Genomic DNA, 25600 nt, shown 5'->3' with positions numbered 1-25600 from the left:
GAAATCAAGTATTTATTCCTATCAGGATCAAGACTTTGGAATATGTTAAGCTTTCTGAGGTACATTTCCAATTCATAGACCCACAGACGTCAGAACTGGATGGAACCTCATAGAGTAGCCAGTTGTGTGGTTCTCAAACTTGAGCATGCATCAGCACTACCTGAAGGGCTTCTTAAAACACAGATTGCTGGCCTCGGGGAATTTGATACAGTAGTGCTGAAGGTGCACTGATAATTTGCATTTCTAATTTTCAAAGACATGCTGATGCTTTATCATTTTTGAGAACTACTGGTTTAGTCGGACTACTTTTTAACCAGAAAAGTTAGGTGACTTGTCCCAGTGATCCTAAATCATTGATCTGAATACATATTGCTTTTAATAATTGCCATTCATCTTTATACTGTAGCTTTTTTTAAATGTTTATTTATTTTTGAGAGGAGGGTGGTGGTAGGGAGGGGTAGAGAGAGAGGGAGACAGAGGATCCAAAGTGGGCTCTGTGCTGATAGCAGAGAGCCCAATGCTGGGCTCAAACTCACGAATCGTGAGCCAAAAGTCAGATGCTTAACCGACTGAGCCAGCCAAGTGCCCCTATACGGTAGTTCTTAAGATAGGTTTAAATTAAATAAATTCCAAAGCCTTTTTATAATTTCTTTAAGTGGCTAAGATATAAATTTGAGATTTTAATACCTTGTGATTATAAGCCCAACCTAAAAACACTTAAAATACCATATAAAGGGCTAATCATTTACTGTGAGAGATTGTAGTGAGGTCAGTTCTATATTTGAATTCCTTTCATGGGCTGCATTGTTTAAGTTTAATTTTATTATCCATGAGGAAAATGAACAGATCCTTTTCTTATAATGATAGCAATGAACATTTTTGGAGTACTGTGTGCCAGGCATTGTGCTATACTGTTTATGCGTGTAATTTTGTCTTAATCCCTGCAACAACGCTATAAAGTGTTTTCTAATCCACCTCCCCCCACCCCCAACCTTTTCTTAATGAAGAAACTAAGACACTAGCCTGAGGTCACATGGTTAGTAAAGGGGGCAGAGTCAGGCTTTGAACCCAGGTTGTCTGGCCACAGAGCCCATATTGTTTATCAGAATGCTATTCAGTGTGGTGCCTGAATGGTTTTTAAATATGATACTGGATTTTGAGAAATTTCAGAAATAATTGAAGGTAGTTATTTACTTGCTCCTTGGGGAAAATTAAACTCATTCAGAAAGAGTTCATTAACTTTGATAGAGTGATAGGATCTTTACCATTATTTGGATCCAAATCACTAAGACTGAGTAGACATTATCCACTGATTTTGAATCACATTGCAGTTTTTCTGTGACATTCAGATAGTTTTATACCCTTTTAAGATATTAGTAACATTAACAAAACTAATAATGGATTTGTAGCTTAAGAGAAAAAGGACATAATACATTTCTATGTCTGACATTTTACTATAAATATATAAATATATTTACTAAAATATATTTAGTATATATACTCAAACTATTTCATTGGGATAATAGGAAATATTCTGAGTTCCAGGAAAGTACTATTTCCTAGGTTTGGTACAAAGACTCCTTCCTGAAAAAATAGGGTAATCTTTTAAATTTATCTTTTCTATAGCTGCCTGCATCATAGTAAAGCCGTTAGAAATATCTATCAAAGGATATCCTCTCGATACCCAGATTTGAAAGTCTGCCCCACAAATTTTTTTCACTTGTGAAAACAATAACCCAGGCAGAATCCTCTATCGTGACTAATACAAAGAATGTTCAAAACCTGTGTTGTGAATCTGTCCTGAGGGGTCTCTTGGTAGTGTGGACTATGCTTTCCTTCATGTTTTCAAATGCTTGTTAGCAATAGGGCTCAAGTTTTCTGCCAGAAACCTACCCCTTTACCTCCGTGCAGTGGGTCGAGGCTGGGCCGTGTTTATCATCACGACGTTCGGGTAGCCCGGCATCATGTTGGAACACTTCACCACCAACAAGCTGTGTGTGCTCTGAAGTGGTCGCCCGACAGTAGGCTGCTTTCCAGTGGCTGTAGTGACGGACTGCTGACTATATGGCCCGGTGACCCGAGTGCAAAAGCACAGGTTCAACCACTGAAAGTCATACCCCAACCTACAGCAGTCAAGGTAAGAGCATCAATCACTTTCCAAGTTGCTCTTTACGAAGAGATCACTGAGTATCCTTTGCACCTGAGAACAAAGCCATTAAGCCAATGTTTTGAGATTTTCTTCGCCCAGAATTTGTTTTGGATTTTGCCATCACTCTCCTCAAAGACAATCCTATTTATACTTCCCATGCATCAGGTTTTGTGGTTTGTAAGTGACCGAAACCAGAGTTAATCTTGAGCTTCAGCAAAAAAGTAAATATATTTTCTCTTACAACTGAAGAGTCCGGGATACATACAGCTGTTTCAAATATTGTCTGGATCTAGGGCCTTAAATAATGTCGTTAGAGTTCTGTCTCTTTGGCTGTTGGCTCTGCCTGTCTCTGTTTCAATTCATTCTTTATTCAGAGTCCATTCTGTGGGCAAGATGGCTCTTATCAGCTTTAAATTCAGATTCTCCCAGATGGGAACTGGTGAAGAAACTACCGTTCCCTGTAACTCTGGTAGAAAAGTACCAGGCAGGACTCTGATATGAACTTGGACACATTCTCATCTCCCAACAGATAATTGCGGCCAGAGAGATGGGTACACTGACTGGTGAGGCCTGAGTCATGAGCTCACACCCATGAAAGGAAACCCGTTACCAGAAGGAGGAGGAAGGGTGCTTCACACTTAAACCAATATTCCACCATGCTCTGTATAATATATATTTTTTATTTCTCTGTATTTTAAATCCTTATTTCTAGTGAAAAAAATCCATACTTTCATTCCTTTGGTGACATAGAGATATGTGTTGGCTTCAGTCTAGTCCCAGGATATTTATCACTTATAGAGCAAAGAAATGGTTCTACTTTACTATGAGCAAATTTATTGGAATGAGAACTTAAAACGTTATCATGGAGTTTCCTGATAGAGGGTTTAACATAAAATACCTGCGGCTAAGGAATAGTGGTGGCCCAATACTCTGGCTTGTGGATTTTAATATCCACAGAACATTAAGAATGATTTTAAGTCCAAATGCCCATTCTTAATGATTTGAAAAAAATGTAGGAAAAACGTATGTAAAATATTCTGTCAGCAAACAAAATATAAAACAAAATAAAGCAAAATAGAAACCCAGCATGTGAAAAACCCAAGCCAAGCCAAACAAGTTACTTTCTTATACGCCTTGTTGTCAGAAATACAATGAATTCAACCAAGAGTTTCTGAAACCTGAGCAAGTCAAGCTTGTGGCAGCCTAATACCAGGATGGATCTATAGATATCTATATACAGATAAGTAGAAATGAAATATTTGTTAGAATGTCCTTTAAAATGACTATTACTCATCATTTGAATTATCAGTAGAAATATGAAACACTAAATCTTATTTTTCAGAATTAACTATAGTAATTTATAAATAAGTAAATCAAAGGCAATTTTATTTCCTGAAACGTATTAGGAGTTGAAATGCATGAGAGCTTTTGAGTTGCGAGCAATCATGTGTGGCTCCATTTTGTCTTTTCTTCTCTGACCTAGAACCTAAAGACACAGGGAGACAAATGAGAGGAAGGCTGCATTTCATAACCAGATTCTAGGGGACATGTCAACTAGTCCAGCAGTGGAGTTTTGCCACATAGGACATGTTGAGTGTAGTTTTCGGAACATATTATTGGGTGATTTTTCTTTGTTTAAAAATATTTGCAATTGTTATCAACATTTAAGGAAGGCACCTAATAGGTGGTCTCTAGTCCCTTCGGAGTAACCTCTAGAGATTGCCGTTGCTCCTGCCTTTAGATCAGGGGTCCAGGAGAGCTGTGGCGTGTGCAGACCTCTGGCACTTCTGCTTACCTGAGCAGGCACATTCCCAAACTCACTTTCTCCAAGGCTGACCTGCCTGTGTGCTTATTTGAACTTTAAAGGCCATGGATTGGTGTCCCTGGCAGTCTGCAATCCTTGCTGTTGGAGGCGGAATGAAGGACGGACACTTACATATCTTGGACATAAATACCGGGCAAACCATCCAGACCCCAAACATGAACTCACAGGTAACAGTCTCTGCTGGAGTTGACCTTCACTCTGATATTCTAGAATCTTGTGAAAATGATTCATGAGAGAGCCTAGGACCCAAACACACCTCTCTGTACTTGCTGAGCCTATTGGGATTTCAGTTCTCGAGAGTTTCTCTTTCTAAAACCTTTATCTGTGAGTCGAAAGTTAATTTGTGTATCCTTTTCCCCCCAGATTTTTTCCACATTTCCCTTTTTTCTCGGCACTGCTTTGACTGTGTGCCAGTCTACTTAAATTTGTTGGTTCATTGCAGCTAAACCTATTTGTGTATTTAGTCCTTTGTTGGCTTGGGATAAACTTTCCTAGAACTCATGTCATTCCTCTAACACCCTAACCCCAGCTGCGGACTGGAGGATGCACGTGGACAGAACACACTGCCTGGAATCAGTTTGAAACACATTCATAATGAATCAGACATTGCCATAATTCTGTGTTTTGGGGGCCATTCTTACAGATTTGTTCCCTAATCTGGCTCCCTAAGACAAAGGAGATTGCAAGTGGCCAAGGTACTCCTAAGAACGATGTGACTGTGTGGGCCTGTCCCGGTCTGGCCAGGTCGGCTGGATTTTTTGGTAAGTAAATAGGTGAGTAAAATGCCATGTATCTATAGCTAAGTGAGGTGTCATTGGCAGGAAAAGCCCTAAATGAAATATTTCTCCCCGCTGGCTCTTTGAAATAGATATTTTGTCAGAGGAGAAAGGCCTACAACCACCTCGGGGTGTGTATAGATGAGTGCTTCTGAATTTGACTAAGGTTTTTCATCACTTAAAATTGTCATGTCTTCTCCTTCTTGCATACCTGTGTGGATGAAGCAGTGATGATCAGGGACAGTTCCTAAACTATGTTTTTGAATTCTGGAGTTAGTATCATAAATCGTCTTACCTTACTTTGCAGAAGAACCAGCAGTGCTGGAATGTGTGGGAGATAAGGAAAGATGAAAAGGGTGAGATGTTGTTCTCTGAGGGGAGACCACTAAAGATCAAGAAGCCCTGGTGCTCCCCTGCCCCTTCAAGGCAGAAAATGGTTCTTTCTCAGTTTAGTTCTATAAACATTTACGGGGTGTTTCTTGAGAAGAAGATCCCATGATGGGGAGCAAGACTCAGGTTTCATCCTTGAGGGTCTTAAATCCTCTCGGGGACAATCTGGAATGTTCAAGGGGGTTCATGGGTGAATAGGTATCCCCTTCTACCCAGCCCTGGTAAATATGAAGATAGAAATGATGGTTGGTGATGGAACAAAGTATGGCATCCAATCTCTTGTAGGCTTCTGATAACATATCCTGTCTTCTTCCTCTTCACACGCAATGTGTGTCCTGGTCAGTACCTGGGATTTATTTATTCAATGCCCACTTAATGTGCATCTAGCATGTGTGAGGCACTTTTTGGGGGTGTTGGGAATATACATGTAAACAAGACAGACATTATCTTTGCCCTTATGGAGACTACACTTCTGTGGGAAGAAACAGACAAACCCCCAAATATATATCCTGTTAGACAGAGGTAATACTTTGACTCTCTTTGCAGATTCTGATAATGTCATTTGGCAACAACAACAACAAAAAACACCCTTCACAGAAAGACTTCCTGCTCCTGCTGGTCAGTCTGACTGGACCTCTGACTGACCTTGGGATGACCTTTATATCTTTATACCGTGTGATTTGGTGAATAAAAATGTAGGCAGTTCTTGATAGAGTTACTTGGGGGGCCAGCCATGAGTGTAGGATGGACATGAGTTGATCCTTTGCATATTTTAAATCATAAGATGTGCAGTGCATGGGATGTTTTCTGATTAGAGAAACATTTTTAATCAAGCCTTAAACCTGATTCTTCATAAAACTACAATTCCAGTAGCTAATTAGATCCTTCAGCTAGGTTAGGACATCTGATAGCTACTCGAGTAAATTTGCTGATACTTGGAATAAAGAATGAACTTAACTGGTACATTTTCTTTTTTCTCTAGCTTTAACAAACCATAAATTCTTGGGGCACGTGAGTGGCTCAGTCGGTTGAGCATCTGACTCTTGATTTCAGCTCAGGTCATGATCCCAGGGTCTTGGGATCAAGCCCCACATCTGGGCTTTTCACTGATGATGGAGCCTGCTTGGGATTCTCTCTCTCTCTCTCTCTCTCTCTCTCTCTCTCTTCCTCTGCCCCTCTCTACTGCTCATGCTCTGTCTCTCCCTCTAAATAAATTTTTAAAAAACATTAAAAAAAACAAACTATAAATTCTTTAGCATCTTTAGTAATGCTTTGTGAATTTCTTTCACTGATATTAGACAGAATTCCAAAGAGTGCATTTAACCTTTTCTCCTCTTAACATGTTTATGGTCAGAGAAGATGCAGTTACTTTTGAGGTCTTAGACACTAATTCTCATCTCTGATGCAGTAGTATCTTCCACATGCGATATTTCTCAAAAATGTTTAGCAGGGTGGGTGTTATACAAACACACGTCAGGTGGTTAGCATTAAAAAATGAAATAGAATAGAATAGAATGGAAAAATGTATATGTAGGTATTATTTTGCAAAACTTTTGTTACGCTGGGCAGTACAGATATGCGTCTAATATGGGGTTACTACCTAAAATGTAGTTTTGAACTGTGAGTTGTGGTCAGAAAATTTGGAAAAAGACTTCTAGATTCTGGCCATGCCCTTCCTTAGTCTCACTCTGTTAACCACAGTCATGACTTTCTGGGGGGAAAATTCAGTTAAAGAAGCCTCACCCATATAACTTCAGAAGAAAGAAAGCTTACCATTTTCCTTCCCCTCATCCCCCCCAAAGGTGTAATTTACAAGCTTTGAAGCGGGAGTGGGTAACTTTCTAGCCTGTAAGTGAGATCTGGCCTTTGATTTGGTTTCATCAGTCCATAGCACATGCATCGATATGTGGTCTCCTTTGTAATGATAGCTGCATAAAGAAAACAAAACTTTCAATCCTTTCAGTGATAATATTCTTAGAATTTAGGGATATAAATCCTAAAGGATGACTTTTGGCTGAGATAAAGATGGCATTTCCCACTTAATCTAGTAAATTAAGATTGTCACTTATGAGAGAAGTATTTCGAGAATGCCTTTACTTCTGATACAAACTCCATTTTCCTAACAAATTCTGGAAGTAGCTGTCCATTTTTTTAAGTTGAGACATTTTTCAAAGCCTGCTTTAGAAAAGATATGGAATTTTTTTCTCTGTTACTCCTCTTCTACTTTCTTTCTTTTTAAAAAATGTTTATTTTTGAGAGAGAGAGAAAGAGAGAGAGAGTGAGCAGGGGAGGGGCAGAGAGATGGGGACAGAAGATCCAAAGCAGGCTCTGCACTGACAGAAAAGAGCCTGAAACAGGGCTTGAACTCAGGAGCTGTGAGATCATGACCTGAGTGGAGATCAAGAGTCAGACACTCAACTATCTGAGCCACCCAAGCGCCTCTCTTAAGTTTAATTTGAAAGTATTTATGTAATGTTATTTTTTTAAGTTTGTTTGTTTGTTTATTTAGAGAGGGAATGAGTGCATGGGTGGGAAAGGGGCATAGAGAGGGAGAGAGAGAATCCCAAGCAGGCTTTGTGCTGTCAGTGCAGAGCCCTATGCCGGCCTCAATCTCACCAACTGTGAGATCATGACCTGAGCTAAAATCAAGAGTCAAATGCTTAGCCAACTAAGCCATTCAGGTCTCCTGTGTAATGTTCTATATTTATGCTAACTAAATTAAGTGGCTTTTCATTTATATTGCTTTAATTTTTAAGTGTTTAATTAAAAAAAATAAGGGACAGTGGTCTTCAATAGGAGAAAAGATTCTTCTTTCCTCTGGGTTTGGAGGATGGGCTAAATGTTTAGAGCATTGGATTTGATTATAGTTCTGGTCCTGCCATGAATTAGCTTTGTGAACTAGGACAAGACCTTTGGTATTCCTGAATTTTTTTTTTCATGTATAAAATAAGGGAGCTGCTTTGTATCTATGAATCTACGCTTTTTTAATGTACTGACACACCTGCAGCCAATCCCATGTCACCATAGGGGCGTGTGTGTGCACACGCGTGTGAACATGCAGGAGAGGATTAGGAGTGATGTGTGTGGATGGAAATATTCCCAAGTTTCTAAGATATGTCTCCTTTGGGAGTGGAATAGTATATTTGCACTTCTTGCTGCTGAGAATCAGGTGTCAGAACACAAGATTATTTCTGAAATTCCAGAATTCACTTGAGTTGTAAGCTGTACTGGTCCTATGAGGAGATGACCACTCACCTACTTAGATTTTATGTGTGCCCCCAATTACCTCCTCACTCAAAAGCTTATCCAACCTCGTTCCTTCCCCCCATCATCCCAGCCTCAGCCTCCTTTCATGGAGTCAGTTTTGCCTGCTTTGGCCTGAAGTTTTGATTGTTACAGTCACTGTTGGGTTAGGATAGGTTTTGCCAAGTATTTTCCAAGGAACAGGAGCCATGTGAGATGCTTGCATCAAAAGGACTCTCATAAAATATGTTTCAGAAATGCTGCCTATTATACTCTCTTCTCCCAAATATAGCAGTCTTAAAATAAGGAATCCTGTTTCATTCTTTTTAACCTGGAGCTCCCAAACTCATGTGAGCATTAGACACTTTTTCCATATTTAATACCCATTAACTTCATATAGAACTACTGTTCCACAAAGTGGTTTTTTTTTGGGAGATGATTGGTTACGTAACAAAAAAGGGGTATTGTCTCCAGAATTAGATAACTAAGACTCATATTTGCTTTGCGGGAGAGGTTTTTGGGTCCTTTTCTATTAAGCTGAATCAATTTATTTGATTAGCTCCTTGAAATCTAGATCCCAAGGGGAGGACGTTTTTGGAAAGGTTAAGAAAAGGGATGGTATGGGAGGCAGGAGCACAGCAATAGCAATTGCTGGGTGTTGGTGGATTAGAGAAGATAGAAGTGATAGTGGTTTGGGGCATGAAGGGTGTGGTGGGCTAAAAAATGATTCCTAAAGGCATCCTCCTCAAATTCCTGGAAGCTGTGGTTGTGATCTTATTTGGAGAAAAGATCTTCGCTGATGTAATTAAGCTGAGGATCTGGAGATGAGATCATCCTGGATTATCCAGATGAACCCTAAGTCCAATGACAAGTGTCCTTACAAGAGACACACAGAGAACAGACACACAGAATAGGGGCCATATGACCACAGAGGCAGAGAATAGAGTGATGTGGCCCCAACTCAAGGACTGCCAACAGCTAGAAGAGGCGAAAGTTGGAATCTCCCCAGGAATCTCCAGAGGGAGGCAGCCCTGTCCACGCCTTGATTCTGGACTTCTGGTCACCAGAACTGTAAGACAGTAAGTTTCTCTTGTCTCAGGCAGTTTCTGGTAACGTGTTGCAGCAGCCCAAGGAAACTAATACAAGGGGGAAGAGGTCTGAAAAGGAAATGGTGAAGCAAAACCTCAGCCACTTTAGGGTACTGACCATAGTTGGCTCTGTTTACCACAGCACAGGCTCAGTGGGAGCATGAGCTCCAAACTCGGCAGGTTTTGGAGAAGCCTTCATCCTGGGGTGGGATTTGTGGCCCCACCTCAGCAACAGCTCTTGTCATGTGGGACATTAACTGTCTTCCCCTTTTCCCACAGGCCACAGGGGCAGAGTGCTGCACCTGGCTTTGAGTCCAGACCAGACCCAAGTGTTTTCTGCCGCAGCCGATGGCACAGCCTGTGTATGGAACTGCTGTGAGTCACTCAGCCCCTCTGTGAGCTCCAGTTTCCTCACTTTGAAGTGAGAATGATGACATTGGCCTTGTCTTCTCCATGGGGTTGTGGTGAGGATCAAATAGGATAAAGTGCTTTTCTTGCGGTGAATGTCTGTTTTCCTGACTTTCTTTCTCAGGTTGCTTTATTTTCCTCACTTCCTCCTGTTGGATTTCCCAGACATTGTCTTGGCCTCTTTTCTACTTTCCTCTCCCTCCTGCTCCTCTTCTTCCTCCTCCTTTTTCTCCTTTTTTCTCTATCTCTTCCTTGTTAGAGATGCATTTCCACTGCTCTAGTCAGAATATCTATAAAAGAGATTTCTAAACTCCTTTTTCCCACTTGACTTTCCAAGCTCCAGCCTCACCCTTCTTTCTGCCTCTGGATATTTCCTTTCTGAGATCCTTTCTTATCTTTAGCTCAAACTCAGAATGTTAAAAATACATACAAATAATATTTTGCTTGAAAAATATTGATTAAAATCCTACTGTATGGTAGGCAGTATGTTAAGCATGCATATTATTTCCTTTCAAAATGAGATCTTCCATAGGACTTCCTTGTCCCCTTTCGTGGTCTCATCCTTATCCTGGTCATCCCGTCACTCAGGAAACATGCAGATTATTCTGCTCCATGTTTACTCCATTTACCTTTTGTTCTCTTTCTCTCCCTTTTGTTTCAGCCTAGGCATGTCCTGAATACCTGATGACCACTCTGTTGTAATTCCTTCTGTTTTTCCAATCTTTATTCTTCATGGGTCTCCACACCACTGTTCGGTTACATTTTTTTTTTTTAATTTTTTTTTTCAACGTTTTTTATTTATTTTTGGGACAGAGAGAGACACAGCATGAACGGGGGAGGGGCAGAGAGAGAGGGAGACACAGAATCGGAAACAGGCTCCAGGCTCCGAGCCATCAGCCCAGAGCCTGACGCGGGGCTCGAACTCACGGACTGCGAGATCGTGACCTGGCTGAAGTCGGATGCTTAACCGACTACGCCACCCAGGCGCCCCTCGGTTACATTTTTATAAGCACTGTGGTGATCTTCTTAGGCCCCTGCTCAGAAACCTTCAATGACTCCATATTACCTTAGTCCCTCACCTCAACCTTCAGGTCCCAAGCCCAGAACCTGAAGTATGATAACTGTGCTTACCTTGGCTCTGCCATAAACTGACTGAATGGCCTTGGGTTTGTTATAACATTTATAAGAACAGGAATTTGGATTTGATAACTGCTAAATTGTTTTTAGGCTCAATCAGGCCACTGTTCTTTTGTTCAATTACCTTTTTAAAAAATGTTTGTTTGATAGAAAGGGTGTGATCAGGGGTGGGACAGAGGGGGGGTGGGCAGAGGATCTGAAGTGGGACTGTGTTGACCCTGGGCTAAGTCTTGTGATTTCCTGCCTTGATGCCTTTGTTGGAGCTTTTCTTCTAGTCTGGAATTCCTACTTTCTTCATTTTCTTTGCTCATCTGCTAAGTCCAAACCTCTCCAGCAAGTGTTTTTGAGATGATGTTACCTAGGTTTGAACTCTTGGTATCAGTCTATACCACCCATTTGATATTAATATACTATTCAGATCAAGATACGAACATTTATTGTACCTTAAAGACTTCCTTGTACCCACTCTTAGTCAACACCTCTCCATTATTCTGACATCTATCCCTATAGTTAGTTTTGTCTTATGCAAACCTTCAGATAAATGGAATCACACACTATATATTCTTTTTGTTTGACTTCTTTCACTCAATATTAAGGTTGTAAGATTAATTCATATCATTACATGTATCTGTAGATTGTTCTTTTTCTTGCTGTGTAATATTCCATTGTATAAATGTACAATTGTTTATCCATTTTATTGATGAATATTTGAGCTATTTTCAGGTTCAACTTTAAGAATAAAGTTGCTGTGCACATTCTTAAACATGTCTTTGGTGGACAAAAGCACTCATTTCTGTTGGGTATATACTGAGGTGTGGAATGGTTAAGTCATAGAATATACGTCATTGACAAATTTCCTAAGAAGTATCAGTTTACACTTCTACCAGCAATGAATGAGGGTTCCATGCAAGTACTTTTTAAGTGGACTTCTAAACCTGTAATATTTCTGGTAGGGACTGTTCCATCCTCTTGTTGCTGTTAAAATCCTAACTAGGAATTAGGGATGATAGTAGGTATCTACAGGATCATCCTAGTGACTCTCTTAGAGCCTCTGTTTTAGATACCAGAACCAGACCTCACTTTTTAGTGTAGGGATTCCCATCACTAGCTGCATATTTGTATCACTGTGGTGATTAGATAAAGAATACTATGTCCTGGGTCTCACTGAATACAATTAAATAAAAATTTCTAGAGGTGGGGCCTGAGCATTGGTAATTGAGCTAGGCTTCCTTCTTTGTTTTAAGAAGCTGTCTCTTAGTGTTGATGTGTGTTCTTGGTTTGGGTATACATTGTGTGTGCATGCACACACATGTATATTCCTAAAGGAACTAATGGAAAGTGAAGAAATCCATTCACCTAATCACATCTTGAAGGGGCTGCTGAACTGATGACTATCCACTGAGTTCAATGTGATGAATAACAACATGGAATTTTTTCAAGGAAAACTTTGAGCACTCACTCCCTAGTATGTGATGGCAGCCACTGTAGCCACCATGTTGATTGGCCCTACCCAGGCTCAGAGACGAAGAGAACCAGGAAATCACCTAGATAATCTAAGGCTTAAATACCAACTAATGAGAAAGGGGGGTGACTTTCTCTTGTATACTTTTCTTGTGTGTCCAGGTGTTTCATTTGTGTCCCCTAAATTTTAATTTCTATTTCTCACCTGCCTTTGGAAAAACACCATAAGGCATTTCCTCTTCTAACTCAAATGCTCCAGACTGGCTGTTTCTGTTTCCTGCAGAATTGCTGGGTCCAACACTGTTTTTGTTACTAGACAGACCTGACCTTATTGGCACTCCTGATGGGTCCCACTGAGATGCTGAATAATGCAAGCAAAGTATGATTGTCACTTGACACATGGATGACACTGTGACATTGGTTTCCTCCTGTCTCCATTGCATTATCCACAAGGTTACTTTGCCAGTGCAGATCTGCCTACTAAAGTTATAAGAGAAATGGATAAAGTTACACAAATTGATTTTATTTATGATAACATTAACAAGTGATGGCAAATGAAATGAAATAGTTATCTAAACTGCCCCTTCATAGTCTTATTTATCCAGTTGAGATACTTCTGTGAGAGAAGAGTATAGATGCCAGGTCCTCGAGGGTCTCCGCATTTCCCTGGAAGGCCAAAGGCAGTAATGCCTCTATAAGTACCCTCACATATCAAAGGGCTTCCAGAATCTCCCTGGAGGAAAACAAGATGGGTAGTGGAGATCAGCATGGAACGTGATCACTAGTGGAATGGAAGAGGTTCCATTTAATGTGGAGCATTCAATGTGGAGTTAAGACCAACCTTGACTTAAATGAAAATTAGTGCTTAAAAGTTCAAAATGTTGGGAAAGATTTTAATATTTTGAAAATTGGCTTACTCAACTTATTTATAAACTAGTGAACATGAAATAAAATGTATTATTGTTCACGTTATCTACTAATTTTGAGACTGATTGTGCTTTAGAAGGAAAACCCTCCTGGGGCACCTGGGTGTCTGAGTCGGTTGAGTACCCGACTTTTGATTTTGGGTCAGGTCATGCTCTCATGGTTCAAGCCCTGTGCTGGGCTCTGTGCTGACAACACAGAGCCTGCTTAGGATTCTCTCTCTCCTCCCTCATCTCTGCCTCTCCCCTGCTTGCACTCTTTCTCAAAATGGATAAATAAACCATAAAAAAAAAAATAAGGGAAACCCTCCTATTTACATTTTAAAAAATGTTTGTTTATTTATTTTGAGAGAGAGTGACCATGAGTGGGGAGGGGTAGAGAGAGGGAGAGAGATAATTCTTTTTTTTTTTTATTAAACAAATTTTTTTAAATGTTTATTTATTTTTGAGAGAGACAGAGTGTGAGTGGGGGAAGGGCAGAGAGAAAGGGAGACAGAATCCAGAGCAGTCTCCAGGTTCTGAACAAGCTGTCAGCACAGAGCCTGAGGCGGGGCCTGAACCCACAAACCACGAGATCATGACCTGAGCCAAAGTTGGACACTTAACCAACTGAGCCACCCAGGCACCCCAGGAGAGAGAGATTTCTGACATGGGGATCTGTCCCACAACCTGGAGGTCATGACCTGTGATGAATCAAGAGTCAGATGCTTAACCGACTGAGCCACCCAGGGGTCCCTGTCATTTTCTTAAAATGCTTAATAATTCAAGAGGTAAAAGAATCAAATGCAGATGGGATGTTGAGGCAAAGAGTAAATACCATGTTTTCTCGTTTCTCCAAGCAGATAATTGTTTTCCCAAAGGAACAAAACCAAAGCAAATTTTCCCTTCATCCTGTCAAATAGAAATTTCTCCCTCAAGTCTCTTTGGAGCATCTGACACTAGATGGGAGGTCCCAGAAGCCAGTGATCGCACTTCAGAGCTAACTGCCTCCACTAGCAGAGCCCTTTCAGTTAGCTGTGGGTCAATGCTTTATGCATCCTGTGCCACCAGCTGTGTGATCCTGTTTTCTCTAGTGGAATTCTAGAATCAGCATATTTAAATGTATTTGAGATCCAGAGTCTGAAGTGGCCATTTCACTGCTCTGGCTTTAGGAAAGATTGTTGGTGTTGCACAGAGGGCCACTGAGGCATACGCATGGAGCTCTGCGAGTGCCAGGTCTGAGGGCCCAGCTCCTTCTCAGCCATGTGAAGGCATCAACGATCCCTCCTGTTCAGGCAAAAACTAGCCTTATGAGCGTATGAACTAAGCAACTATGTGCAAGCCTGGGACCCCTCCTGGAATGGTGTGTTTCATGCAGTGCCTGAAATTTTCATAATTAGTCCCTCAGGTTTAATTCACCCATAGCCACTTCTGAGGGGTCTTGGGCACTGAGGGAACGGGAGAAGGACTGCTAAGTTTTGATGGTAGAGGGTGGCTGTTGAGAGGCAGACAGGCATACTGGGATGCTGCCATGGCTTTAGGGTGTTGCGTGTGGTCCCAATGGCATGAAGGTTCTGGGTTCCTGGATTTCCAGAGTGGTGGCTGAAGGGAGGGGAGGGAAGAGGGAGGGCAAAGGACAGGAAGTGCAAAGATGCAGAAGACAGATGTCATCTTTTCCTGAAATTTGCTTAGCCTTGTTCCTGAAATCAAGCCATTCAGATTCTGCCGGTGTTTGGACAAACTTGTGAAAAGAGCAGAGACCTCTGGATCTCTCAGTCTCCAATTTAAACTCCCAGACCACCTACACGGCAGCTCCTTCTCTTCAGAGGAGGCTCTCTCTACAGGGTCTTTGGGAAAGGTGAGAAATGATAAACTCAGAGCTGAAAACTTTATGAGGTGTCTCTTCTACTCCTGTCTTTCAGCAGAGCCCCGTCCTGCTGCTGCTCAGGGGACTCTGGTATGGACACTTGCACATTCTCTGTACTGGGAGTGGAGGCCCTAGAGGAACCCTGACTTCAGCTCTCCTGGATGTCCCAGATTTTCAAATTTAGAGCTGTGTATGTTCATACGAAAAATGAGAAAAACATTGCTTCTCAGTGTTTTTCTTTCTTTCTTTTTTTTTTTTTTTGTAAAATCAAGAAGATGTACTAGATCAACCCATGCCTTAGCAGTGAACTTGTTTTTGGTGAACAACTTACTTAAGCTGAGAACATTAAGTTTTTTGACTGGCATCTTATCAAACTTCTTTAAAAAAAGCACTAGGACCCTACAGAAGCCAATGCCATGACAAGACAAAGCATGATGTTACATGTTCTATATCTGCATGAGTAATTCCAACAGCTCAAACATGGGATCTTATTTCACTTACATTGCACGAGTCTTTTCCACCCTTGAGGCTGCCGGCACAAATCATATTCAGCCCAATCACAGGATGATAATCATAGTGCTTTTGATCATTGCAGATTCTTCTGTTTATGACGGTGATATTGACTTCTCTCAGAGTATCTGACTGAGGTGAGTTATTATGAATTTTCCCCCAGCCTGCAACTTGGCACATGGTTCCTGGTTTCACATCATCCCCCTTTTTAGGAAGACGGAGGGTGCTCACATTTTTATTAATTTTTGCCTTTTTGGTCAGCTGTTAGAAGACAAGCATGAAGACTTAACAAAATGAGGTAATCTAGATGGTCACATTTTTACTTAAATTCTAGCCCAACCATCGAGGACCCCATTATGTAACTATAGTCTATAGCTCTAGGGCACCGAGGAAAAAATTTCCATTTGGCAGCCAGAACGTAGGAGGTTCTATGACTTTTAAGTCAACCAAAGGTACATACCTGTAAAAGTTTAAGATCACCTTCATGCGTGTCCTGGTCAAAGCACGGATAGGGATATTGTTTCTTAACAAACATTATCTGCTTTTCTGGCTCGTTCTTGGTTATTGAGTGAGCTCCAAGAATGACCTGGGACGTTCTGTTCCTGAAAACAGACACAGTATATTAACAGGATTTACTCTTTGTATCAGTAGCAGAGCATGTTAAGTGATCAGTTTCACTGTCTCATTTGTAAGTATACCTGCTGTGGAAATCCTTGTTTATGGCTCAGAAAGAAAAAAGTGTACGTTGAAGAATAAAAAGTTGCTTGTGAATTCATCGTTATTACCACCAGCTTCTTTATAACATGCTAAACTAGGTTCATTGAAAAGTAAATAACAAGAGAATTCCATAGCAGCTAAGCCAAGTCTTGGGATCATGTGGGTTGGGGCTTTAGTGTTGTATCCCTTAACCCACCTTGAGCTGTGATAGAGAATTTGGTTGCAGAATACTGAAACACAAAGTTCTCAGTGTTCTAGAGACAGAAGCAAAAGGCACTGGATAGTTTAGAGAAATGCACTGGAGGGATCTTTGTAAGATTTAAGTTTGTAACAAACTTAAATGGGCAAACTTCCAGAAATATGACTGCCCAATGAAGGACCCTATTTGCATGGCACTGAGTGTGTGTATATTGGGGGTGGGGGATGGTGATCTGAAGGAGGGGGCCAGGGTTCTTTTTTTACTCCATGATAAAGGTTCATTTGGTTAATAAAATCAAAATACTCAGGGGGCTCCTTGTTGGCTTAGTCAGTAGAGCATGTGACTCTTGATCTCAGGGTCATGAACTGAAATCTCATGTTGGGTGTGGAGCCTATTTAAAAAAATTTCTCTGGTATATTAATAATTAAGTGTCAGTCACACTTAGTGCCATTCACAACCTAGTATAAACTACACTAAACAGATAGTTCCAGTGATTTTTCCCCCCATCACACACTATTATTCCATTACACATAGTTTTCTTCCATTACATCAGCTGATGTGAGTTTCACTCAGGAGGCTAGAACTGTACTTCCAGTAGAGTGCAAATGGATGATGAAATGCTCTATACATCTGCACTGTCCCATATGGTAGCCACTAGCCACATGTGGCTACTGAAAATGTGAAATGTGGCTAGTGCCACCAAGGAACTAAACTTGCAATTTTATTTAACTTCAACTTAAATTCATAGAGCCGCATGGAAATTTACATAACCAATATGACAGTGGCTTTCACAAGGGACAGCCCAGGTTTACAGGTTTGATTTAGAGAATGGAGGAAAACCCAAGCCTGGCAGAGGTTTGAAGGTAGTAGTCAGCAGGTGTTAAGAGATGGCTGAAGTGTGAGAGAAGTTCACTAGGGGAAACGGGAAGGTTTTAGACACGAGCTTTCTCTACTTGACTATTGTGCTCAGGATCCTGAGGGGACACTTCAGTTTTATCCTTCCAGACTGTGGTTTATTCTCTCTAGTCATTGAAGTCAAGGCCAGAAGCAAAGCCCTGCAGCACCTGGACCCAGCAGCTCCAGAGGAAGTGTGGGTGCTCACTGTGGATTCCCCATTGGTCTGATTCTGTGGGCTTAACTCCCTGCTGGGGTACAGCAATTTCCTGGAGACTTCAGTGATATGAAGTTACACATGAACTTCCTGTGGTTTTAGTGAGATTTATTCTCTTTGTTAATATTCCCCCAAATGAGAATATCTCCACAAACATTTTTTAAAACCCAAGCACTTACAGGACACAGTGAGCTGCAGTCAATACCCAGTTTTTTTCAATCAGAGCCCCGGCACAGATATTTTCTCCTTTAAGTAGCACCATGTAGGGTCTTGAATGAGGAGTCACTTGATTTCCTCCAATAATTTTTACACAGAAATCTGTGAAAAAGGAAAAGGCAACTTAAGTCAGTGCCCACCCCAAAGAGTTCTACCTCAAGCCATGTTTCTAAGACCAGACAAGCATTTCCTCCTTGGAGAGGAGACAGATGAGAGCACCTCCAAACCCCACGCAGGTGTTCAGATGTCTGAATGTAAAGCCCATTCCTATTGGACTCCTGAGAGGGTCCTGCCGTTTCACCCACAGAAACCATGCCATTGGCAGTTCCAGGGATTATCAGGCTGGAGATCTGTCACAACCAGTGACCTCAAGCCTCAGGGCTTGCAAAGGGCAGACAGCTGTGCATTGGTCGGCACCAGTAACAGTTACTACCGGAGATGCTAGTAACGATCTGCACTCCTCCCTCCCCCCTCCTCCCTTCCGGCTATTCATCTGGGGAAGTGGAAAAGCTTTTAGAAGACTGAGAGCCGCCCTTGTCACCTAAAGCCCTTGCAAAAAAACACACCTTACAAACTGATATGGCACCATTTAGCTCTGCCCTCACCTACGAGTTCTTTGGTCATTGGGAGCTCTCTGTTTATTGAAACATGTACTCTCCTCATTCCTAAGCTGAGAGAATAATACCTGTTGCACCCAAGGCTCCCCTTCAACCTGCAGACTCAAACACATGGTTTCATGAAGGCTTTCTCCAACGAGGGAGGAGAAGGAAGAAGATGCTATAAGGAGAAAATGGTGCCTTCGTCAAATTTCCTTGATGACAGAGCTGGAGTATAGTTTCATTACTAGAGAACAGGAGACCTACACACAAGGCTCATGATCCATGCTGGTTTAGTGATCTTGGGTCTTTGTGATGTACTCTGAGTCTCCACCTTCCTACACCAGATATTCTTGGATTTTCCCAAAATATGTCTCCTGACTATTGGCTGAGACTCATGGTTTCTTAAAAAAGGGCACAGGGCCTGCTACTCCATTTATAAAGCTAACTCACTGCCATATCCACAGTAAGATGCAAATAATGAGAGTGAGAGAAGGGGAAGAGAGTGACGTAGATGGCTCTCATTTCTGGAAGTGAGTTGGGAAGGGGGAAATTCTAGGCTCTAGAAGGTAAAGGATAAGGAAGTTAGAGCAACGCAGAGAACTTCACCCACATCTTAAATTTTCCTTGGGTGAGTCATGCGTGGATAGATTTAAAAGGTGCGTCTTCAGACCTTCTGGGCTGCAGAAATCATAAAGTCAGTAGACTACTTCATTTTTCAGGGTCCCCTGTTTGGTGCACACATACACTGGCCTCAGAAAAAAGGTCAACATCTCCTGCAACCAACCACTCCTATGAGGGTCAGGAAAAGGGTTTAGAGCAGGTGAGAAGTTTGGGAAACTAGCAACTCTTGGTCTCCACCCAGAAAACATGAATGAGCATCTCTGGAGCTGGGGCTGGATGCGAGCATTGTTTAAAAAGCCCTCCAGAGTATTCTAATGTGTAAGAGGGTTGAGATCGCTGGTCCAGAGCATCATGTGATCTGCTGTGTCTGTTCCCTTTACGGGCCCACATTGCTCTCTCTGACCACAGGAAACAAAGCAGAGCAGAGCAAGCTGCTTTTGTTGTTTCCTTTGAAGAAAAGATATCATTGGATTTTTCATCTGCTCTGTTTTCGCTGTTGTCGAGGACTTAACAAGCCCGAACACAGTCATCCTATGCCACCCCTTTGTCCCCCAAATGCTTCAACCTTGTTATTTTAAAAATTTCTTCTCATTTTTAGTTGCAAGGTAAACCATAGAACTTCCTTGGAAATTCCTGGTGAGATAGGTTTTCCATCAGCCCCTGCCCACCATTCCCACCTCCAGAAGCTGATGGACCTGGAGATAAACACATGACTGGTCCTTAACATCAGCACAGTTCAGGCAGCCCCAGACCAGTCCTCACTTTCTTGAAGGATTTCAAGGAAAACCTAGAGCCACCCAGGGGCTACAACCAGTCTTGTGATAATGCTGTGAGTTTCACAGCATTTTAAACTGGTGCCCGTGTAGCTCACACAAAACCAGGTAGGTTGGTTACTAGGTGGTGTACCCAAGACTTAGCTTAATACTAAATACCATAGCACTTCCAAAGAGTCAAGGTGGCAACATTCTCAATGACACACTAGCCTAGGGAAATGATACAATTTCAAATCGTTTCTAATTTGTTTTGGGTGACTAAGTCAGGTTTTTGAATTTTATTTAAAACTATGCATTGGGCTGCCTGGGCAGCTCAGTCTGTTGAGCATCTGATTTTGGCTCAGATCATGATCTCACAGTTTGTGAGTTCAAGCCCCACATCGGGCTCCCTGCTGTCAGCCTGGAGCCTGCTTTGGATCTTCTGACTTTCTCTCTCTTCCCCTCCCCTGCTTGCATGCTCCCTCATGCTCTCTCTCTCTCTCTCTCTCTCTCAAAAGTAAATAAAACATTAAAAAAAAAGTATCTATGCATTTTCTACAGAAAGGCTGAATACCACTATTCCTTTCCAGAAAGGTATATTTATTTTCCTAACCCAAGAGGTTTTTTTATTTTTTATTGTTTTAACATTTAGGCAATTTTAGGGGGCAATTTTCAAGGTATAAATTGGCAGTATTAAACCCTGGTGGTTCTATTATTTCTTGTGAAGCAATTTTAGAGAAGAAAGAAGGATGTTTTTCCTTTTAAAATAAACAGCTAGAATGTAAGAAAGAATGTTAAAGCTTGAGGAACAAAAAATCTGCTCTTACCCTGAGCTAATATTGCCTAAAGTTCACTGAGAGTCTGCTCCACTTTGCTTAATGGTTATAATGGAAATGATGAGAATCAGTCTTACCTCCAGGAATTAGCAGGAGAAAAATGGCAATCAAGAGAGAGGATGCCAGAAATGTATAGGAGTTCCTCATTGTGGCTGGTATCCCCACCTCAAATCAGTCAACATGAAAATCTGTGTTAGTTCTTCACCGACACTATATATTGAGGGTACAAAGGATGTGGTTTTTGTCTTTCCAATTTGTAACTTGAGCGTTAAGAAATGAAACACAACTGACAACAATGAATAATTGCTCCTTACCCTTGGGCATGCTTTCCTTTGCTAGGACTGCTAAGGCAAAGGATGGTAATTCTATATTGTGGATGGGGGTGAGAGGACCTTGTTGTCCTCTGAACATATTATACAAGGGGAGACTTTATTTTTATTTATTTATTTAAAAATTTTTAAAAAATGTTTATTTTTGACAGAGAGAGAGAGAGAGACAGAGCATGAGTGGGGGAGGGGCAGAGAGAGAGGGAGACACAGAATCCAAAGCAGGCTCCAGGGTCTGAGCTGTCAGCACAGAGCTCAATGTGGGGCTCGAACTCACAGACGGTGAGATCATGACCTGAGCCGAATTCGGACGTTCAACTGACTGTGCCATCCAGGTGCCCCTACAAGGAGAGACTTTAAAATGTCTCAGCAGAAATTTTGAGGATTTTAGTTTTCATCAATAGCAGAACTATCTTCTGTATCCACTAATGGCATCTGTTAAGACTTAAATTAGAGGTTGGAAAAGTGTCCTAAAAATTGATCACCAATCATATTTTTTTTCTAGTTATCTCCTTGGGTTATGTAAGGATTAATAGGCCAAGGCCAGGTAGAGGTGCATAAGGAAGTCTTATTTGTTAGGAAGTTCCTCCCTACATTTTCCTTCCCCATTTTGTGGAGGATAATTTATTGTGCTCTTGTCTGAAGTCTGTGGCAGGTATGGAGACAGAGGAAGGTGGGGGGAGGAGGTGGTGGCTCTTTGCAGTCCTCTGTGCTTCCCCTGATTGCTTGATGATACAACTTCAGAAAGATACTGAGTTTCTCCTTCCCTCTCTCCCTCTTTCCCCCCACCCTTCCTTTTCTCCCTCTCCCCCTTTCCCCTCCCTTTCTTCCTTCTTTCTGGATTTAGCTAAAGAAGGAAAATGGTAGACATGGCTATTTTGTTCTAATATATTAAAAAAAATTTTTTTAGTGTTTATTTATTTTTGAGAGAAAGAGACAGAGTGCACGTGGGGAAGGGCAGAGAGAGAGAGAGAGAGGGAGACACAGAATCTGAAGCAGGCTCCAGGCTCTGAGCTGTCAGCACAGAGCCCAATGTGGAGCTCGAATCATCAACCAGGAGATCATGATTTGAGCTGAAGTCAGACGCTTAACTGACTGAACCACCCAGGTGTCCCATTTTTGTTCTAATATTGAAGAATGTCTTTAAGACAGATGAACCTCAGTCCCTCAAGGAAGAATATTCTGTATTCTTTCTATTAGAAATATCTTATTCTTCTTTTCTGAGCTGAGGATGTGGTCTTTACTATAATACATATGTTCTTTCAGGATGTTTGGTGTTACACCAACCATCCCCAGAGTTAACATGCTGATAACTTCAGACCTGGTGGTTACTTTTTCAGAAATCACATGACCTTATTATAAGGGAGTCACACTGAGACCCCAATGTTTCCTTTTCCCCAGATAATACTAGTGCATTAAAGGTTCATCGTGAAAGGTTATCATTTTCAGTAACAGCAATGGGATACCCAGCTTCTGGTTCTGGCAAGTAATTTTAGTTCAGACTTAAAAAAAAGCTGGGTCTTGATTGCCTATAGCTACAGAAAGTTTCCTAAAGCAAACAGTGACAATTCTGTTCTTTTTATGTGAATGTGGTTGCTATTCCCCCATTCGTGTTAACTTTTAAGAGCTTTACGAAATATAATTTACATACCATTAAGTTAACCCATTTAAAGTTTATAATTCAATGGTTTTGAGTCTATCTACTGAGTTGTGCAACCATCACCATAACTCATTCTAGCACATCTTCATCATCCCCAAAGAAGCTCTGAACCCATTAACAATCCTTTGAACCGATTACTCTCCTTCCTCCACACCCCTGCCCTGGACAACTACTATTTCAATTTCTGTCTCCATTGGTTTGCCTATTTGGGACATTTCACATACAAAGAACTGTAGAATATGTAGTCTTTTGTTACTTTTAAAAAAATGTTTATTTATTTTGAGAGAGAGAGAAAGAGAGAGAGACAAGGTGAACATGAACGGGGAAGGAGTGTTGGGGGGGGGTGGAGACAGAGAGAGACAGAGAGAGAGGGAGAATGAATCCTAAGCAGGCTCCTCTCTGTCAGGGCAGAGCCCAATGCAGGGCTCGATCCCATGAACCGTGACCTTATGACCTGAGCTAAAATCAAGAGTCTGATGCCCACCCAACTGAGCCACCCAGGCACCCCTCTGACTTCTTTCACTTAGCACAATGGTTTTGAACTTCATATTGTAACATGTATCAGTATTTCATTCCTTTTTGTTACCAAATAATCTATCACATGGATATACCACATTTTATTTATCCACTCATCAGTTGATGGATACTGGACTATTTCTACTTTTTACTTATTATGAACAATGCTGCTATAAACATTTAGGTATCCATTTTTGTATGGATATGTTATCATTTTTTTGGGTATATACCTATGAGTGAGATTACTGGGTTATATGGTAACTCTATGTTTAGCTGTTTGAGGAACTTCTCAATTGTTTTTCAAAGTAGCTGCATCATTTTACATTCCCCTCAACATTGTATGAAGGTTCCAATCTACAACACTGTAGAAGGTTTCTACATCATTGGCAGTACTTGTCGTTGTTGTTTGACAATTGCTATTAGAGTGGGTGTGAGGTAGTAACCACTGAGGTTTTGACTGTCGCTTCCTTAATAACTACGAGCTTCTTTTCGTGTGCTTACTAGTCATTTATTTATCTTTTTAGGAGAAATGTCTATTCAAATATTTTGCTTTAAACAAATTGCGTTGTCTTTTTATTATTGAATTTTAAGTGCTCTTTATATATCCTGGATATGACTCCCTTATAAAATATATGATTTGTTACTATTTCCTCCCAGTGGAGGGCTTGTCTTTTATTTTTCTTGATGGTGTTCTTTAAAGTACAAAAATTTTAAATGCTCACCAACCTCTTTTGTCTGGGTCTTTGTTGTCACATCTAAGAAATCACATCCTCTTTCATCTCAAAGCACAATTTACAGATAGAAGATTACTGATTAGACAGGAATATCTAACTCCTTTCACTCCCACCCTGAATGTGAAGTCTTATTTCCCCTCAGTGAGATTTTCCCTTTCTTATCTATTGGTGTCTTTATCAAAGGAACTGAATCAGTCTCCAGAATCATCAACCCAGAAATAATAAACACTAACAAATTATTTGTCATTATCCCTCCTTTCTCAGATTCTGGTCTGTGTCACTTGCATGTTTTTTGGTCTATCACCATGACATTGACTTCTCTCAAGGTATTCAAATTTGTGCATGAGTCTCTTTTGGCACTTTCCCATTCTGCTGCATGACACTGGGTCTTCTATTTTTCGTAGCTTAAGTATTTCTATAGCTTTGGTTACAGTAACTTTACCTTCCAGTTAGAAGACAGACAGGAGATGCAGTTTTGGGCAAGGAAAACAGGAACACGACCCAGAAAATAGCTCTGATTAAAATAGGTCTTGCTTATTTAATATGTTCTAATGAAAGACATGGCTGAAGACACGTTCTGACCTGACAATCCACAATTGATTTTTAAAAAGTCACAGCATAGGATAGGTGTGTTATGCTAGGCTAGTCTAGGTTAACTTGAGTTCAGTTGGCCATTTAGTGATAAAATTATATTGGTGGTGGCTGATAGTTCTGGGTTTGAAAACCTGTAGTGGGGAACTCAGTCATCATTCAGATGGTCTTAGGTTTGTGAACTGACTGGTAATGAGACCAATGGAAGAAAACCAAGGCTCCTGGTACAGTGGGGCAGAGTAGAAGAGGGGCCAGGGTTAGTAGAAATGTGGCTTTCCCATTTCTGAGCATGTGCAAGCCAGCCTGAGGGTCTCACCTGCCTTTGAGGGCTCACCCACACTCCATTCTTTTCTTTCATTTGCCAAGCCCTCTTCTTGGCTCACTACCTTGCTCCCTTTTAAAAAAGTCAAGACCAGGAGAGTACAGAGTGTGATCAAGTTTGAATACACAGAAGAGGGAGCCAATTTTAGTTCTTTTCATCTTTTCATCATACCTCAAGCTCAGTTTCAAACAGCCGAGGGTCTTGGTATGATGGACTTTGTAAAAACAGAGGACAACAGAGTAGTGGCCAGTGTCACAGTCTCATCATTGCACTGGGTTCAGCCCTTACTTCCTGACGTTTGACTGTCCCCACTTCCTCAGTGGCTCCTCCGAGTAACTGGTGCTCCCAGGCCCATCTTGCTAACATTTAGAAGCTGAAACAGCCACAAGGGAAAGCCTTTCCATAGAACATGGCATCAGATGCCCACATGCACCTTCTTTCCTTCTCTGTCACTCATGCTTTCTCATGGCCTTCATGCTTGTTATCTGGTTGGATGGACAAGGGGGAAGAACTCTTTTTTTTTTTTTTAATGTTAATTTTTTTGAGAGAGAGAGAGAAAGCACAAGCAGGGTAGGGGCAGAAAGAGAGGGAGACACAGAATCTGAAGCAGGCTCCAGGCTCCAAGCTGTCAGCACAGAGCCCGA

At 41.2% G+C, this 25600-nt stretch overlaps 2 protein-coding genes across 3 annotated transcripts in view; one reads left to right on the top strand and one right to left on the bottom strand.

The window, feature by feature from the left end:
• CDC20B (cell division cycle 20B) overlaps window positions 1-11762 on the top strand; it is a 52836-nt gene extending 41074 nt beyond the window's left edge. The window contains exons 9-12 of one of the 2 annotated variants that reach the window (XM_049649469.1): window positions 1912-2137; window positions 4016-4141; window positions 4618-4735; window positions 9751-11762. In XM_049649469.1, coding sequence (XP_049505426.1) covers window positions 1912-2137; window positions 4016-4141; window positions 4618-4735; window positions 9751-9896 — 616 coding nt within the window. In that variant the 3' untranslated portion in view covers window positions 9897-11762. The remainder of the gene's footprint in view (window positions 1-1911; window positions 2138-4015; window positions 4142-4617; window positions 4736-9750) is intronic. The other variant, XM_049649470.1, reaches the window with a different exon arrangement.
• Window positions 11763-13003: 1241 nt separating this feature from the next.
• On the bottom strand, window positions 13004-20991 carry GZMA (granzyme A). The gene is made up of 5 exons (XM_049649465.1): window positions 20885-20991; window positions 17963-18101; window positions 16217-16358; window positions 15748-16017; window positions 13004-13210 (listed from the first exon to the last, which is right to left on the bottom strand). Exons 1-5 carry the CDS (start codon window positions 20952-20954, stop codon window positions 13046-13048), a joined length of 786 nt encoding a protein of 261 aa, XP_049505422.1. The 5' UTR covers window positions 20955-20991; the 3' UTR covers window positions 13004-13045.
• Window positions 20992-25600: the final 4609 nt, after the last annotated feature.

The sequence above is a fragment of the Panthera uncia genome, assembly GCF_023721935.1.
Source record: "Panthera uncia isolate 11264 chromosome A1 unlocalized genomic scaffold, Puncia_PCG_1.0 HiC_scaffold_17, whole genome shotgun sequence".
Classification (NCBI taxonomy): domain Eukaryota; kingdom Metazoa; phylum Chordata; class Mammalia; order Carnivora; family Felidae; genus Panthera; species Panthera uncia.
This window is presented reverse-complemented; position numbering and strand designations above follow the sequence as displayed.

What these genes read in the sequence shown, in the direction of transcription:
- GZMA (XM_049649465.1), bottom strand. Translation starts at nt 20,954, where the DNA reads ATGAGGAACTCCTATACATTTCTGGCATCCTCTCTCTTGATTGCCATT. An exon ending in ACTGCAGCTCACTGTGTCCT is followed by an intron (nt 16,359 to 17,962) that starts GTAAGTGCTTGG and finishes GTCTGTTTTCAG; the next exon opens with GAACAGAACGTCCCAGGTCA. An exon ending in GTGGAAAAGACTCGTGCAAT is followed by an intron (nt 13,211 to 15,747) that starts GTAAGTGAAATA and finishes GTTTTCCTCCAG; the next exon opens with GGAGATTCTGGAAGCCCTTT.